The sequence below is a fragment of the Gadus chalcogrammus genome, chromosome 6 (assembly GCF_026213295.1).
Source record: "Gadus chalcogrammus isolate NIFS_2021 chromosome 6, NIFS_Gcha_1.0, whole genome shotgun sequence".
Taxonomy (NCBI): Eukaryota; Metazoa; Chordata; class Actinopteri; order Gadiformes; family Gadidae; genus Gadus; species Gadus chalcogrammus.
In genome coordinates, this window is record NC_079417.1 from 26,106,768 (window position 1) to 26,124,167 (window position 17,400).

The 17,400-nt window shown below is 44.1% G+C and overlaps 1 protein-coding gene across 2 annotated transcripts in view; it reads right to left on the reverse strand.

Moving 5' to 3' along the window:
* Positions 1–17,400, reverse strand: part of pdzd2 (PDZ domain containing 2) — a 54,938-nt gene that overhangs the window by 13,576 nt on the left and 23,962 nt on the right. For both annotated transcript variants that reach the window (XM_056591684.1, XM_056591685.1), the window contains 8 exons: positions 15,735–15,867; positions 13,007–13,189; positions 8,498–8,591; positions 7,731–7,879; positions 6,834–6,953; positions 1,975–2,089; positions 1,481–1,554; positions 930–1,152 (listed from right to left, as the gene is read on the reverse strand). In XM_056591684.1, coding sequence (XP_056447659.1) covers positions 930–1,152; positions 1,481–1,554; positions 1,975–2,089; positions 6,834–6,953; positions 7,731–7,879; positions 8,498–8,591; positions 13,007–13,189; positions 15,735–15,867 — 1,091 coding nt within the window. The remainder of the gene's footprint in view (positions 1–929; positions 1,153–1,480; positions 1,555–1,974; positions 2,090–6,833; positions 6,954–7,730; positions 7,880–8,497; positions 8,592–13,006; positions 13,190–15,734; positions 15,868–17,400) is intronic.

The following is a 17,400-nucleotide window of genomic DNA, read 5'->3' on the forward strand; positions in this document are numbered from 1 at the left end:
CATACAGATGTTGCATTGATGTCAACCACACGCAATGCTACTCATGCATTGTAATTAACTTTCATACTGAGATAGACTGACCAACCTTTATAGACACAGACTGACCAACCTTTACTGAGATGGACTGACCAACTTTCACTAAGATAGACTGACCTTTACTGAGACAGACTGACCAACCTTTATTGAGACAGACTGACCAACCTTTATAGAGACAGACTGACCAACCTTTGCTAAGACAGACTGACCATCCTTTATAGAGAAAGACAGACCTTTAAAAATACAGACCGACCAACTTTCACTAAGATAGACTGACCAACCTTTACTGAGACAGACTGACCAGCCTTTACTGAGACAGACTGGTCAACCTTTATAGAGACAGACAGACCTTTAAAAAGACAGACTGACCAACTTTCACTAAGTCAGACTGACCAACCTTTACTGAGACAGACGGACCAACCTTTATAGAGACCGACTGACCAACCTTTATAGAGACAGACTGAACAGCCTTTGCTGAGACAGACTGAACGACCTTTATAGAGACAGACTGAACAGCCTTTGTTGAGACAGACTGAACGACCTTTATAGAGACAGACTTACTTACCTTTACTAATACAGACTGACCAACCTTTATAGACAGACAGACCTTTAGAAAGACAGACAGACCAACTTTCACTAAGACAAATTGACCAACCTTTACTGAGACAGACTGATCAACCTTTACTAAGACAGACTGACCAACCTCTACTTAGACAGACTGACCAACCTTTATAGAGAGACAGACTGACTAACCTTTATTGAGACAGACTGACCAACCTTTACTGAGACAGATTGACCAACCTTTACTGAGACAGACTAACCTTTATTGAGACGGACTGACCAACCTTTATAGAGACAGACTGACCAACCTTTATGGAGACAGACTGACCAACCTTTATTGAGAGAGACCTCCATGATGATGCGGTCCTTGGGGCCAGGACCCGGAGGCTTACGTCCCTCGGCCTCCTCGCTCCCTGGGGGGACGGGCGTCCCGCCACTGGCATTGGAGACGGGGGAGCTGGAGCGGCTGAGGAGGGTGGGGGTGGGGCAGGGCGTCAGGCTGGGGCTCCGCAGGCGCGTCCGCACTGTCAAGGTCACGACCCCTCTTTTCAGTTGCTGCAGGGCAGAGGGAACATCACCACACCTCTCAATGTTAACACCACATTCAGATGTGCACATGCAAAAAAAAAAGCCTTTCCAAACCACCGAGATCTACATCTTGAAAACATTCAAGAATACTTGAACTTTGAATTGTCTTAACTTTTATACTTAGTTCCAACTAGCAAAGACGTTAGTTTGCATTATGGCATGTAAGCCACAGTGCTAAATAACAGCTCTGGGGTCAGTGGCCTGACCGTCGATACGATTTTAAATAAAATCCTCATCAATGCAGCGAGCAGGAACCATAGTCAAGGAAATGTGCTAAATATTCTGCAACATTTACCTTGAAGGTCTGGATGGCTTTTTGGTGGGTAAGACCTTGAAGAGAATCCCCATTCACTTCCAGAATTTCATCTCCTACAGATTGCACACACCGGAAGAAAGAGGAGAGAAGGACACTCAGACAGGGTGAAAGGTAAGCAGAGCTACATTGTAAACAGTGCTTGTTGTTCTCAATGTAGTTTCACAATAGGCCCGCAACATTTGTCATAAATTCAACCAAAAAAATGGTATATCATTTTTTTATAAAATCACACAAATAAGTTATGTTTTAAGTTAAGAATCCAAATTGGTATTTCAATTTGCTTGCTTCATCAAAGTATATTTTCTATATATTTTACAAATAAGATTCATCTACAAAATATTTTGAGTTTCTGAAAAAATTGCAGCATTGTTTGGTATTTGTACCAGATAAATGATTACGTGATTCTCCAAATGTAAAACTAATCAAGGAATCGACTAATGGCAGGCCTGTAAGAGATAGGAGGTCATTATTACCTTCTTTGAGGCGACCGTCAGCTGCAGCAGCTCCATTGTTAAAAATGGTCTTGACAAAAATACCCATCCGGCCCCTTGCAGAGTCTTGACCTCCAACGATACTGAAGCCCAGCCCCTGCAGGTGGAGAGGACCGGGAGGATGGATCACAATGGATTGATTGCAAAAAAGACTCCTGCACTGGTCCAACTTACAATGAATCCCCTCGTTTAGTAATGGTGACGTTTTAAACACTAGACCTTCGTTTGCTGAAGCTCTGAAAATACTGATGGCATGGGTCAATCGAGGCAAGAAAAAGATGAGGTCATATCGGTCGTATTTATTCATAAATAGCATTGTTGAGCAGAGCTCCTCTGTAATATATGTTGCCTGTATTAACACTAATTCACCAGCAGAGGGGGTGCAATGACTGTGGCATTAAGCTATGAGAAACGATGCATTTAGCGAACCCATTTGATGGACTAATAAATATAGTCCTCTCCCCATGTCAGCCACGAGAAGGAGGCCGTTGGTGACTTTGGAAAGAGCAGTATTGAACTGTGGATATTCTGCCAACCTCATTTTATTTGTTAACTTTTTGCACTGCTGGTTCGATGCTTTTGTTCTATAGTAGCCTACTTGTAATGTTTAATTGAATCGAATCATAGCTAACGAATGGCTTTTATATAAAGAGGACACTTGGAGCTCGGAGCTACCAATAGGGGCTCAGGTTTTGCCTTTTCATAGATAAGATATGTGCACAGCATTTTTTAGAAGAAGTGTGGTTAGGGTCTTTGAACCCTTTGGGAAAGGGGGTGGGGGGTTGGGAACTGATCCTTCAGTTCATCTAAAATGCGTGATAATGTGTGTGCGTTTGGAGCAGGAAAAGTCCTCTTCAGGCACTCTTGAAAAAATTGAAAGCATTCAGACTTTCCCTCTCCGGACCGGCCATGGGTCTGTGTGGTGTCATGGAGACATGCATATGGTCTGCTGCACTTGTTAAATTGTAGTTAACATACTTTGCAACATAGTTGCATGCAAATCAGGTTTCTGTGTGTAGCCGGTGATACTAGCCAGTATCAGTACCCCACAATCAGGAACTGGCATCACTTATTCTGACAATGTTTGGCTCAACCGATACGTGTGAGTCTAGCTTTTCTCATATGAATGCCATCAGAACAAGGGCACGGTGCTCCATGACCTATAAGAAGCTGCATGAGTGTCTCAGGATGAGCCAAACTAGGCAAACAACTAGGCAAACAAGGCAGTGCAATCTTTCTCACTAGCCGCGTTTACATGGCAGATCTATGACGCATAGATTTCTATGCGGCATAGATCTGTTCCTAAAATGTGTTCCGAATGTACTGTATACATGGCAGTAACAAAAGTGTCCGTTATGTCTCTCGCGCACACCTGACACGTCTCTGGACCGGCGGCGACATAATGGATGTCTTATCACTATTGGGGATTTTAAATTTGATTTTAATGAAAGCACAGCAGGAGAGAGCTTTTCTCTGCATGCTCCTTAAATTAAGAAGGAGGAGGACAGCGCAGCAACGTCAATTTCTCGTCAGATCTTTATATTTACCCTATGCTCCGCCGCAAACAAGAGGAATTTGGATGCGAGTCCGCAGCCAAGACTGGTGGGAGAGAGTGGTCTTACGGGAATTTAGTGACCAGGAATCCTCGAAGGTCCAATTGCGCACTACTGCAGCTGCCATCTCTCTAAGTTAAGAAGTATTTTAACGTTCAGCCTGCAAAAGTACTAGTAGTAGCCTACTCATTTACAGTTATCTCGGACGCGCGCGGACACCTCATTAATAAACACCCATGTCCCGTCGCTTAGCAACCGGACACGCTTACCGGACTACTTTTACGGAGTGATAACAAAGACGTGAATCAGGCAATAAATCCACTTTCCTTGACAGCGGTGAAGTTCGGTGTGCTTAAAAGTACCGACGGAACTCAGTGAACTACTGCGGCTGCTCTAAGTTAAACCCCAATCTATGCGGAATAAGTATACATGGCGATTTAAAACGGACTACACCACCTCTTCTATTCGGCATAGAATCTATGCCGAACAGATCATTGTATTCCGAATGAGGCGTATACATGACCATTTTCTATGCCGCATAGAAATCTATGCGGCATAGATGTGTCCATGTAAACGCGGCTACTGACTCACTGGCTCAAAATGTCTCATATGTACAGTAGTTCTGTTTTGTGATGATTCAAACAAGATTGGTGAATTCTAAATAAGTGTCCAAAATATGGGAGAACAAAATCTTTTATAATGATACGATTAAAAGTGAAGAAGGAAGGAATGCGTCTGACAAGTTTATTCCATGTAATAGCACTATATATATTAAGTTAACACTACTTTAAAGATCCCATGCCATGCTATTTATGGATGCTTTAATATAGGTATTAGTGGGCCACAAACACAGTATTCAAAGACGTCCCCGAAATTCAGCCGTGGTGCAGAGTTACAGCCACTCCGAACCTGTCGCACATTGAGCTTCCCCCAAACGCGCTGTTTCGGTGGGCGTGTCAAGGCAGGTCAAGGAGGGGGGTGGGGGTGTGGCCCTGAGCAGCTTGTAGCCACAGTAGGCTACAATGCGCTCTGGTTACGGTGGGCGTGTCAAGGCAGGTCAAGGAGAGGGGTGGGGGTGTGGCCCTGAGCAGCTTGTAGCCACAGTACCATGCGCTCTGTTTACGGTGGATGTATCGCAATGGCTCGTAGAAACCCATATTATACATAGATATCTATATAATATAATATAATATATAATGTATATTATCACCTGGCCCTGAGCAGCCCACGGTACCATGCGCTCTGTTTACGGTGGATGTATCGCAATGGCTCTTAGAAACCCATATTATACATAGATATCTATATCATATAATCTATAATATATATTATCACCTGGCCCTGAGCAGCTTGTAGCCACGGTACCATACGCTCTGTTTACGGTGGATGTATCGCAATAGCTCTTAGAAACCCATTTAATACATAGATATCTATATCATAATATATATTATCACGGCCAAAAGCTGTGTGAGCCTCCAGACGATAGGCTATTATGAATCTCAAACGACCGCGTCTTCTTCAGATTGATGTGGAAGTGGAAGAACCAGAGACGTCGGAGAACCCGACGAAGTCCTTTGCGATTCATTATATCGTCTGGAGGTGCACACAGCTTTTGGCCGTGATCATATGTATTATTTGATATAGATATCTATGTATTATATGATATTATTTAGATGTAGAGCCCCAGGACTGTACGCAAGTGTTGTACACTTCCTTGTTATTTGGATAACCGTTCTGCTGTTGGTGTGATGGCGCAGTCGGACTCTCGTCTCTGGTATTTCTACAACGAGACTCGTAGTGGGGGTCATCTCAGCCATGGTTGAGAATGAATTGGGGGAAAGGAACTTTGGCTTTGACTCCCTGAAGTACATGAACCACGACATGGAGGAGAAGGGGATTGTTGGCCGTGAATGTATCCCGCTTGAGCCCTGCTTCCCGCCGCCTCGGCAGCGGTCAGCGCTAATCACCGCCTCCTGAAGCGGTGGTCCATCGGCAGCGAGGCTCCGGCGGGAGACGACCGCGGTCAACAATCCCTTTCTCCTCCATGTTGTGGTTCATGCCTACTTCAGGGAGTCAAAGCCAAAGTTCCTTTCCCCCAATTCATTCTCAACCATGGCTGAGATAACCCCCACTACGAGTCTCGTTGTAGAAATACCAGAGACGAGAGTCCGACGTGTTATCACACCAACAGCAGAACGGTTATCCAAATAACAAGGAAGTGTACAACAGTTGCGTTACAGTCCTGGAGCTCTATAAATAATATCATATAATACATAGATATCTATATCAAATAATACATATTATCACGGCCAAAAGCTGTGTGCACGTCCAGACGATATAATGAATCCCAAAGGACTTCGTCGGGTTCTCCGACGTCTCTGGTTCTTCCACTTCCACATCAATCTGTAGTAGACAGAACCGCGCGCTGCCTGCTGCCTGCTGCCGGCGCAAGGCACCACCGCCCGGCTGCCCGCTGCCGGGCGGTGGTGCTTCGCGGCGGTGGTGCCTCGCGGCAACCGGCGGCAGGCAGCATGTCGCAGTTCATGTACTTCGATGTCGTTCTGCCATTGCATTCAAAATTCTGTAACAGCCTGTTACTACGAACTAAGCAACTACCATACACGTATTAGCATTTAGCACTAGCTCAATCACGACTCCTTCAGAATTCTTGTGGGTGGTTACGAACCAACCAAGTGGGCAGGGCCATGAATAATAGTTTGACAACGCTACGTCACAGTGTCACCTTATCCAGATTGGCTAATTTCTTCTGCCTTTTTCCTTTCATTGCCTATTGCATTCAGCAGACAAACTGCATAGATTTCAAACTTACCACAGCTCACAAACTTATTCAGACCTATGTTATTTAACAAACAACAGGAAAAATGTGATTTTAATGGCATGGGCTCTTTAAGTACAATTTATTTGTAGCGATTCATTGACGTAGTTTTACTCGGTGTGGCCCATGAACACCCAGTGGTTTTCCTTTTCGGCCCACTTGTTAAGGAGGTTGAATAGCCCTGGTTTAGAGCATGGACAATTTGGCAGTAACAACAAGAACTCATTGCCGTAGTTCAACTCATCTTCGAAAAATGAATGCTACCAACAATGTCAAAAAAAGGCAAATTTAAGCTGATTAATTAAACATATTTGGGAGTGTGGTTGTGATTATTTGGTGGGGAAAGGCATTCAGAAACGAAAGACTCTCCTGCCAAACATAATGCAAAGAGAAGAACCAACCAAAGATGGATGGAAGCATACAGGGGTAGGATCACTTCAAATGCTGCTACTCACCTTTCCCTGTCCTTTCATCAAGACAATATTGGAGATAATAGACGGCTGGGCCAGTCGCCATGGTGACTCCACTTGAACCGTGCTCAATGAACGAGCCGATTTCTTGACTATTTGATATTCCTTTGAACAAAAATAATATACAGAAGGAATTAGGTAAAGAAGAAATTAGGTAAAGAAAACATGGATTTTTTGTATCAGAACTGTATTTAGAATTGGGCCGGTTCCTTTTCTTTTCATACAAAGCACTGGCTGTGCTTATCATGTTAGCAAATGCATGCTCTCAATATGTTGTAAAGACCATGTCCATATTGAAATGATAAAAGTAAAGCAAGAACAATAAAACAACTCTATTTAGAGAGATCGGGATGCTCCCAGGGACCAGGGTTGACTGAAGACGGACACGTAACCAAAAAACTACGTAAACCGTCTAAATGGTTTGGTCACTGTATACAACAAGATAATAATAATAATAATAATAATAATAATAATACATTTAATTTAGAGGTTTGGTTTGATTGTTTTTTTTTAAGTTGGCTAGGCTACCAGACTTTCTTGACATTCTTTGTGACTGTTATTCAGACTGTGATTTATCAACCTATCTACCTCCTGTGATACCACAAACACAAGCCGGTGCACTTGTGTTTGCATATTGCATTCAACTGGTGTAGTGTTGACTGTGGACATGGCCGAAGCGTGCTGAGAGTAGACTGACACCAGTAACCAAGACTAGGCTCTATCATATCCTGGCCCTCATGCGCGCTGTACATTTCCCATGTACATATTTCACTCAACAGGATATGCAGAGCAGAATACACACATCAAGCAGATGGTCGAGGACTGAAGAAGGCCTGGGACTGACTAGGACCGACTGGGTCGACTTGGCTGACTGGGACTGACCTGCCGCGTGCCTGTGGTGTCCAGCTGCTGGGGCAGGGAGTGCTTCCGCCTGCCGTGGGCAGACTTCTCCAAGGAGCCGCCGCTGGCCTCAGCGTTCTCCACAACGAGCTCATCGTCCTCACCCACCGACTCCAGCCGAGTCCCGCCTCCTTTTCATTCACAAAGTGATTGTAGAAATGACATAACAAGCCTAGCAGGGAAAACATTTCATTCATCCTTTTCCCTGATCTTTCATCAAAACTTTTCATCAAAACATTCCTAAGAACCACAGTTTCTTTGAGTCATGAATGACTCCATGGTGTTTTGTACCCGGATTTTTTTTCAACGTACAAAGAGAACCTGTGGAGCGCGTGTTACAGCAAGTCGATGCTGATGGCCTATCATAGACAGTAAAGCCTTACTAAACAGCTGACGTATCGGAGGGCTTTTGGGAACATACCTTGGCATCAACGGCTAAAATGTAAGAATATAAACCTTTCATATAAAGCCTTTTGGTAATGAAACAAACCCCAAAATATAAACAATGATTTATGTATCTTGTAATGCAACACTCCATTCCCACAAGGCAAGTACAAAGAATGCTACATGCATGGCGTAACATGACACACTGAAGTATCCTTAAAGGATAATCCCGTGTGTGTGTGTGTGTGTGTGTGTGTGTGCGTGCGTGCGTGCGTGTGTGTGTGTGTGTGCGTGTATATGCATGCGTTTACGTGTGTGTGCGTGCACGTGTGCGTGCATACATGCGTGTGTGTGTGTTTCCTCACCTTGGGACCAGCCACAGAACTTCATGGGTGAGGAGCTGCGTCCACATACTTTCGGGGACTCCCCACGGCCTCCCTCAGGCTTATCCAGCTCCGTCTGGGGGAACCACCACAATTCAAAATACATTTTTCTTTAAAAGTAAATATATTGAAAATAAAAATGCATGATTTATTTTAGCATTTTCATGCATTTTGACAGAGTGAGATAGAAAAGAAGGTACGGGCAAGAGAGGGAAGGACATTCAGCAAAGGACCACGGGCAGGAATCGCACCCGGGTCGCTGCCGTAAGGACAGGGCCTTAATGGTACAGCCTCTACCCGCTGAGCCACCGGGCCTCCCCTGAAATCAGTGTATTCCATCCTATCAAACTCTGTAGTCTTGGTCCAGGACCTGACAAGATACTGCAATGCTTTACTAGCTGGGACTACCAGGTTGCCCAGGATTTGCCACTCCACTCCATCTCAGTCCACTGACCCTCTGTTAAAACGTGCAAGAACGTTCAGACCAACTGTGTGGCCTTCTACAAAGAAATGGCCCCTGACAACAAAGTGATCAGGATACAAAAAAGAGACACTGCGAAATAACCTTCCCTAGTGCTTGAGGTTAACACATGTAAAAGAGCTGTCAAAAGACAGCCTATTAGGACCTGGGGCCTCATTACAGAAACTTCCTAACTCTGAAATCCTATCCTATCTTGAGATAGGAAGGCATTTAGGGGTTTTGGTATTACAGAAGGAGGTTTCCTAACTTAACTTAGGAAGAAATCCTATCTTATCTTAAGATAGGAATTTATCCATTACAGAACTATTCTAAGTTAGGAATTTCTTAAGTTAGGATCCCTAAGTTAGGTGGCCATACACCCTGTCCTAAATTCAAAATAACTGTCAATAACTGAAAAAAATGGCAGCAGCACTGCTAGTAGGTCTGCTTGACAATGAAGACGAGGATCAACACAACAGAAACGTGATGTCTGAAAGGCTACCGAGGCCGCGTAATGATTTCTTAAATTCTCCTGACCATATTTTAATTTAATTTCATCGCCTGAAAAAAGACATTACATTTTGAATTTGGTGGAAGAATTACTTTACTACTTTATAACTCCTTCTCTTGTTCCCTGTATCAATACCCCGCCATGACATCGTACTAGTGCAACTATCTTGCCGTTATTAACAAAGATCCTTTATCAACAGTCTCTGTTAATGTTAAAGTAACTCGTTCTATCAATCACATGCACATTCTGAGTGCAGAAACTGACGATTGCAGATCGAAAATCTGATTTACAGAGCAGTTAGGATTACCTAAGTTAAGATAAGATAGGAGGCAAAAGATAAGATAGGAAACGGCCAACAGGTTAGGGACTGCTTCTGTAATAGGAAGTTAGGATTTTTCCAATCTTTGAGTCCCTAACTTAAGTCAGGATGAGAAGTTAGGATTTTTTCTGCAATGTCATGTCATGTAATGTCAGTGTGATAATTTTTTTCTTGACGTTTTCAACGTTTCTACTGATCCCTGATACGGTGCTCACCTTTTCAGCTATTTTCAGCCATTCTTGGTCTTTCTTTTCTTTGGTCAGACTCATACAAAATTTCCCAAACAATATTTCCTTTGAGCTTTCTACTAAACTCACCAACTTTTCTATTTCGTCCGCTTTAAAATTTTCGGCACAACGTTGTTTTTTCCCAATCCCATCCATAGTTAGCAGTTGTCTTCGGATATTTTAGGATTATGACAGCTGTCAGTTGTGAAGTGACGTGATCCGACAACAAGTTTCATCAGTTGCTAGGTAACAGACATAAAAGCTGAATGTCGATGCTAGATCGCCTACTTAGGATATCTTAACCTGAGATAAGATAGGATTCCTAAATTAAGATAGGATATGTTTCTGAAATACCAAATTGAGAAAAATCCTATCTCCACTTCTCCTATCTTAATTTAGGACTTAAGATAGGAAGTGTCTGTAATACGGCCCCTGATGAGCAGATACGAGGAGCATAACAGACGCAACAAGAATGTCACCAAAATCTGGGTTAAGAAACAAACTGAATATAACTTTGAACTGCCCTGAACACGATTACCCATGAGAAGTTCATTCAGGGCCACTTGGGCACAAAGCTTTCAGAAGCATTTTGAGTTCAAAGGAACTCAAAAGGATGAGGACACAGGAGGGAAACTAGGAGCAACAGTAAGAAGTATGTGCGTGTCGTGTGAATTGCTATTCAATTTCATGCTATAGAATAGCATGCATTGCAGTGAAGTCTACTTCAAAGTATATCTTAGACGCTGAGGACAAAAGTTTGCACTGCATTGGCTTCAGTGAGTAATTGAGAGAAATGTTGCTCGTCTATAAACAACGCAATGATTCAGGAACAAAATACGCCTGTGGCTTGGCGAATCTTTCTCAATGGACGCCCGTTCCTTCTCCCTTGTGATGGTGTTGGACTGAGCTACTAATGAGGTCGTCCAGGCGTTGCTGGGGAGACAGACAGGGGGAGGGCGGTGAGGGAAGTGGGAGTTGGGGGGGCTTTTTACTATTATTAAGAGGCTTGAAGAGCCCCTTCAGGGTAAGGATGCTTTGATCACCCACTTTGTTTGCCTTAACCATCCAAACATGGAATAACAATTCACTATTCTCTGCTGATTGTCTTGTCTCTCTTTCCTCTTTTTCTGTGAGGAAAGTGAAGAAAGGGAAACAGCCAGAGCTTTTTTCAACTGATGTCTTGTCAATGAGCTTATAAGCTTGTAATGTCCTTACTTATCTCTTGTGAACATCTAATTTGTTTAAAAGGAACATCAACCACCTCATGGTTGCATTATAACAAATCTGTGGTATACACTTGGTCCCTGAAACCAAACGAGGCCACATCTAGTTTTTGGTGATTCTTGAGCCCTTTCTAATGGCTCCCATGAGGAGACGGCCAGAGCCACATGGTATGCTGTCCAACACATTGTCAATGACACTCATATACTGTATAAAACAGCACGTAATCCAGCTCTCTTAAAATATTTCAGTGTGGAATATCGAAGTACAACGTGCTTAGATAATGCGCTTTAGAAGTACAGCATCTGTGCTATGAGTTCCAGCTCCCGCCTTTCCAATGCGGAACCATTCTAGAAAACAGCATCCTGGATCATTTAACCTAATCGAACCTCATCATTCACAAAGTTCATCCTGGCTGATTAGATATATTTTATCTGAAGGGCATGAACAAGACACACTTTAATCCACCCTCCAGGGAAGCTGTCTTGTCTAGTGATATTTTGATAGGCACTTAATCAAGTGCAGCTGCTTAGCGCCCAGTGTGACACCTTTGGCCGTTCTGGTAAGCCCCAGGCTTTGGCTACATTTAAACCCTCTCATGGACCTAGAAGGTTACAAAAATCTTCTGGGAGGAGGTTACTACCAATCTGTGCTAAAAACGACAACCTGAATTAGCTTTTCTTCTTCAAATCAAATCCATAACAGCATAAACAACCCATGTGATCTCTTAATACAGACTTGGCTGTATTGAGATGAGATTCTCTCTCATCCGTTGAGGATGAGCAAGAGAGTGAGCTATCCCCTTTACACACATTTCAGCAGCCTTCACATCAGACTTCTGAATGGTTGGATTTGTGTCTTAATGTTACTTAAACACTTCTCTATGATTGTATCAGGGAGATATATTGGTATGTGCGGCATACATTCAAGCTCCGAAAACGAACCATTTAGCTTCAGGCGTGTTATGAGTACCATGTGCATACCAACATTTTTAGACTTTAAAAAGACAAGGTGGGTCTACATCCCTTGGGTTTATCTCTTGGTAATCCCTACCCCTCCTTTCCTCTTCTGCAGTCTGTGTGTGCGTGCATGAGTTTTTGTGTGTGTGCGGAGAAGCGTATGTGTGTGTCCTAGAACAGGAAACTAGAAAGATAAAAAACATTCCCATCCCACATTGGCTCTCAGACAGGAAAACAATCATGACAGATCCTATGGTGATGGACATAATTACACATGCTGGCTTCACACCACAGTTTCCTGGGAGTCACCAAATATTATCAATGCATTGTCAATTGGTATCTTTGTGAGTTGTTGTTGTTGTGTTTTGGTGCTAGAGCCAGTGCATCCACTGCTCTCCACCCCTCCCCGAGCTGGGTCGGTGGCAGGCAGGTCAGCTTGGGTGGTGTTTAATCATATGGTCAATATATCAGCTTCCTTTTCTTATTTATAAGTGGCTACAGTGGCTACAGATGACATTCACCTCCATCCACCAGACCTCCCAAATGACGTCATCATGAGTCAAATGGAAATAAGTCAAGCACTAGTATCCAGTGATGTACAGTATGTACAGAAGAAATCCAATCACTAAATAATTCAACTATAACCGGCACGTGCATTCAGTGGACAACAACGAGGCCGGAAGCTGACGAAGTGAAGAGGAGAGGAGACACACTCGTAACAACCCCCCAGTGTGGGTCTACCAGAGGCGGGTAGAACAACACAGGAGACGAGAGGCAGAGGAGTCTGTACTCACCGGGTCGTGGGCAGGCAGGGAGAGGCCTGCTCCCTCCTCGCTCAGGGAGGAGGAGGAGTGGGAGGCCACGATGGCCACGCTGCCCGCCAGCAGGGCCTGGGGAGGGGGCGAGGCGCTGCAGGTGCTCAGCAGGTCTGGGAGGCTGGTGGACGGGTAGCGCTGGAAGTCCACCTCCGACTCCTCCTGGAAATGTGCAGAGAGAGCGTGAAGCACGGATGAGAACCATTGGATGGCAGAGGACCGGTAGTGGAAGAGAGGGCAGATGAATGTGTGTGTTTGTGTGTGTGTGTGGGGGGGGGTTGTCTGTCAGTGAGGATTAGATGATGGGTGAGAAGATAAAACGTGCCGGGTCTTGTTAGGTTGGGAGTGCCTGTTTAGGGGGCAGAACCAACTCTCCCTATGCCAATGTGTAGACTTTGGTGAGAAATGTTCTTCTTCATCGTGAATCTTTTCATTCCAGCACCTCCCTACACGCGATCTACGTGTGAACCGGCACAACGCATGTTGGGTGTTTTTATCCATGTTGTGAAAGCCAGGGCCCCTCGCCTCCCCCCTCCCCCTCACAAGCTTGTTAAGAGGCAGCCTTTTCAATTTTTCAGATGGTACACTGGGTCAAGGAGAGCAGGGAAAGATGCAGCGAGGAACAGCTCTCCTGTGGACAAAGCTCTTAGGTAGCAGTAACGTAGGGACATATACAATCATTTCTCATACTATCCAAAGTAATATATCACCTTGAGCGAATATATTTATTGGCTCCAGCCGTTTACAGTTTTACTATTCTTTCCTCTCCAATTACAGATATTGTTAACACGATGAATAAATAAACATATTTTTCTAAATATTTCATTGGAACAACTTTTCAGATTCTGTTATGGTTTTTTCACTGCCTGGCTCAGTGAAACATGTGCTCGGAATTTGCTATGAAAGTGTATTGAACTTCTGGTCTGTGCACCAAACCGGGCTAGATGTTAAAGGATACCGCCCTTGGTTTAGATTACTACTTCTTAATAACACACCATCCGAGACATCACATTACCAAGTATATCAGCTTGAGAACACTTGGAAAGCAAAAAAGGAAAAGATGTGATACACAAACAGAACTTAAGCTGCTCAGCATTTACTTTGGAGTTCCCCAAACGCACTTTGTTTATCTATTTTGTTAATGATAGTGTATGCCACCTCAGGTAAGCATCTATTACACTAAACACTGATACAGTAGACAGAAAGGAACAGCAGTCGACAATGAAAGCTGTTAAATCTTTCTTACAGTACCAAGTCAAGTCAAGTCAAATGTATTTTTAAAGTCCTTAATCACAGTCTCAGACGCTTACAGGTTTAGAAATTATGTGAATCAATGGTCTGAGGACTGTGCAGACAGGCAGGGGAGGAGAAAGGGGATAGGGTGAGGGGTTAGGGGATAGGGTGAGGGGTTAGGGGATAGGGTGAGGGGTTAGGGTGAGGGGTGAGGGGTTAGGGATAGGGTGAGGGGTTAGGGATAGGGCTAGGGGTTAGGGGATAGGGTGAGGGGTTAGGGATAGGGTGAGGAGTTAGGGATAGGGTGAGGTGTTAGGGGATAGGGTTAGGGGTTAGGGGATAGGGTGAGGGGTTAGGGATAGGGTGAGGGGTGAGGGGTTAGGGATAGGGTGAGGGGTTAGGGATAGGGCTAGGGGTTAGGGGATAGGGTGAGGGGTTAGGGATAGGGCTAGGGGTTAGGGGATAGGGTGAGGGGTTAGGGATAGGGTGAGGGGTTAGGGGATAGGGATAGGGTTAGGGGTTAGGGGATAGGGCTGAGGGGTTAGGGATAGGGCTAGGGGTTAGGGATAGGGTGAGGGGTTAGGGATAGGGTGAGGGGTTAGGGGATAGGGATAGGGTTAGGGGTTAGGGATAGGGCTAGGGGTTAGGGGATAGGGTGAGGGGTTAGGGATAGGGTGAGGGGTTAGGGATAGGGTGAGGGGTTAGGGATAGGGTGAGGGGTTAGGGGTTAGGGATAGGGTGAGGGGTTAGGGTGAGGGGTGAGGGGTTAGGGATAGGGTGAGGGGTTAGGGATAGGGCTAGGGGTTAGGGGATAGGGTGAGGGGTTAGGGATAGGGTGAGGGGTTAGGGGATAGGGATAGAGGTTAGGGGTTAGGGATAGGGTGAGGGGTTAGGGGATAGGGATAGGGGTTAGGGGATAGGGTAGGGTGAGGGGTTAGGGGATAGGGTGAGGGGTTAGGGGATAGGGTGATGGGTTAGGGATAGGGTGAGGTTAGGGGATAGGGTGAGGGGTTAGGGGTTAGGGATAGGGTGAGGGGTTAGGGATAGGGTGAGGGGTTAGGGGATAGGGATAGGGTTAGGGGTTAGGGATAGGGTGAGGGGCTAGGGGTAGGGTAAGGGGGTTAGGGGTTAGGGGTAGGGTAAGGGGTTAGGGGATAGGGTGAGGGGTTAGGGATAGGGTGAGGTTAGGGGATAGGGTGAGGGGTTAGGGGTTAGGGATAGGGTGAGGGGTTAGGGATAGGGTGAGGGGTTAGGGGTTAGGGATAGGGTGAGGGGTTAGGGATAGGGTGAGGGGCTAGGGGTAGGGTAAGGGGGTTAGGGGTAGGGTAAGGGGTTAGGGGATAGGGATAGGGTGAGGGGTGTAGGTCATAGTGTATGACCTACCCTAGGTGACCTTGGGTGTCTTGAAAGGCGCCTCTAAATTAAATGTATTATTATTATTATTATAGTGATGTGGTGCTGTGTGTTTGCCCACCCTGCTGGCGACCACGAGCTGTACAAGGCCGGCTGCGGAGCGGAGGATGGACACCGCCTCCTGGTGAGAAAGGCCCACCAGGGATTTGCCGTTTATCATCAACAGCTCGTCACCGATTCGCAGGCGGCCGTCCCTGAGAACAAAAACACCAACGATTAGCATAAATGTCCTGGGATTCTGCGTCTGCATGTTCTACAACAAAGACTATGAGTTATACTGACCCTAACCCTAACCCTAACCCTAACCCTACATACATATACATCAATTATAATAAAATTGACCTATAAAGCGAGGAATCTCCATGGATGTATGTCCTTTGCATATCTCTAGAACTGTTCATTTGATCTACTTGACATTTGGCGTGTGTATCGCTGGGGACCCGAGGAAGTGCAGTTTTGAACTTATTTTGACACAGGTCACGTTTATGGAGTCAGAACAGTCTCATTATTAATGAATGCACAGAGAAGGATTCACAAATGTATTTTGTGATTTATAGATAAATTACTCTCTTCTCACAAATACATTTCAATGCACACACAAATGGATATCGGCATGTATAAATGTAAAATAAATCCATAAACAAAAATAAGTTTCACAAACATATTTCTGATCCACACACAAATATGTCTTGTTTTAAATAAAGGTAATATAAATCCATAAATATATTAATTTAAAAAAGATTTGCAATTTTCATCAAAAATTTATTTGGATGTTGTTACATTTATGTACAAACTGTTAAACTTGAATTTACAAGACGCTTTTCATTTGTGAGCTTGTTTGCATTTGTGTGTGAAACTGTCTGCATTTATGTGTGGATTTTTGAGACTCTCCTGACGTCGCTAGATTCACAAATGCATTTTTTTCAACAAGGAACTCTCTGTAGCCAATCAGATGCCTCCCTCGTTTTCAGCCAATCACATGGCTGCAGTTCCGACCTCTGAGTCCAGCCTCCGAGCCTCCCGGTTCTCTGTCAAATGTCTACTCTATCGGAAAGAACATGGTTTTTTGAATGATCGTACATAACAATCTCTAGGTGGTGAAGAAGTAAATGCTGCGTCACGACACTTTTTCCATCTAATTTCGACTGGGTTTTGGGATTATCGTTGCCGTTAAAGTAGTAAACGGCACCGACGTAAAAACCCAGTCACAGCAGTCATGTGGTTGACTGAAAACGAGGGAGGCATCTGATTGGCTACAGAGACTTCCTTGTTGAAAAAAATGCATTTGTGAATCTAGCGACGTCAGGAGAGTCTCAAAAATCCACACATAAATGCAGACAGTTTCACACACAAATGCAAACAAGCTCACAAATGAAAAGCGTCTTGTAAATTCAAGTTTAACAGTTTGTACATAAATGTAACAACATCCAAATACATTTTTGATGAAAATTGCAAATCTTTTTTAAATTAATATATTTATGGATTTATATTACCTTTATTTAAAACAATACATATTTGTGTGTGGATCAGAAATATGTTTGTGAAACTTATTTTTGTTTATGGATTTATTTTACATTTATACATGCCGATATCCATTTGTGTGTGCATTGATTGTATTTGTGAGAAGAGAGTAATTTATATATAAATCACAAAATACATTTGTGAATCCTTCTCTGTGCATTCATTAATAATGAGACTGTTCTGACTCAATACACGTTCGTCCCGTT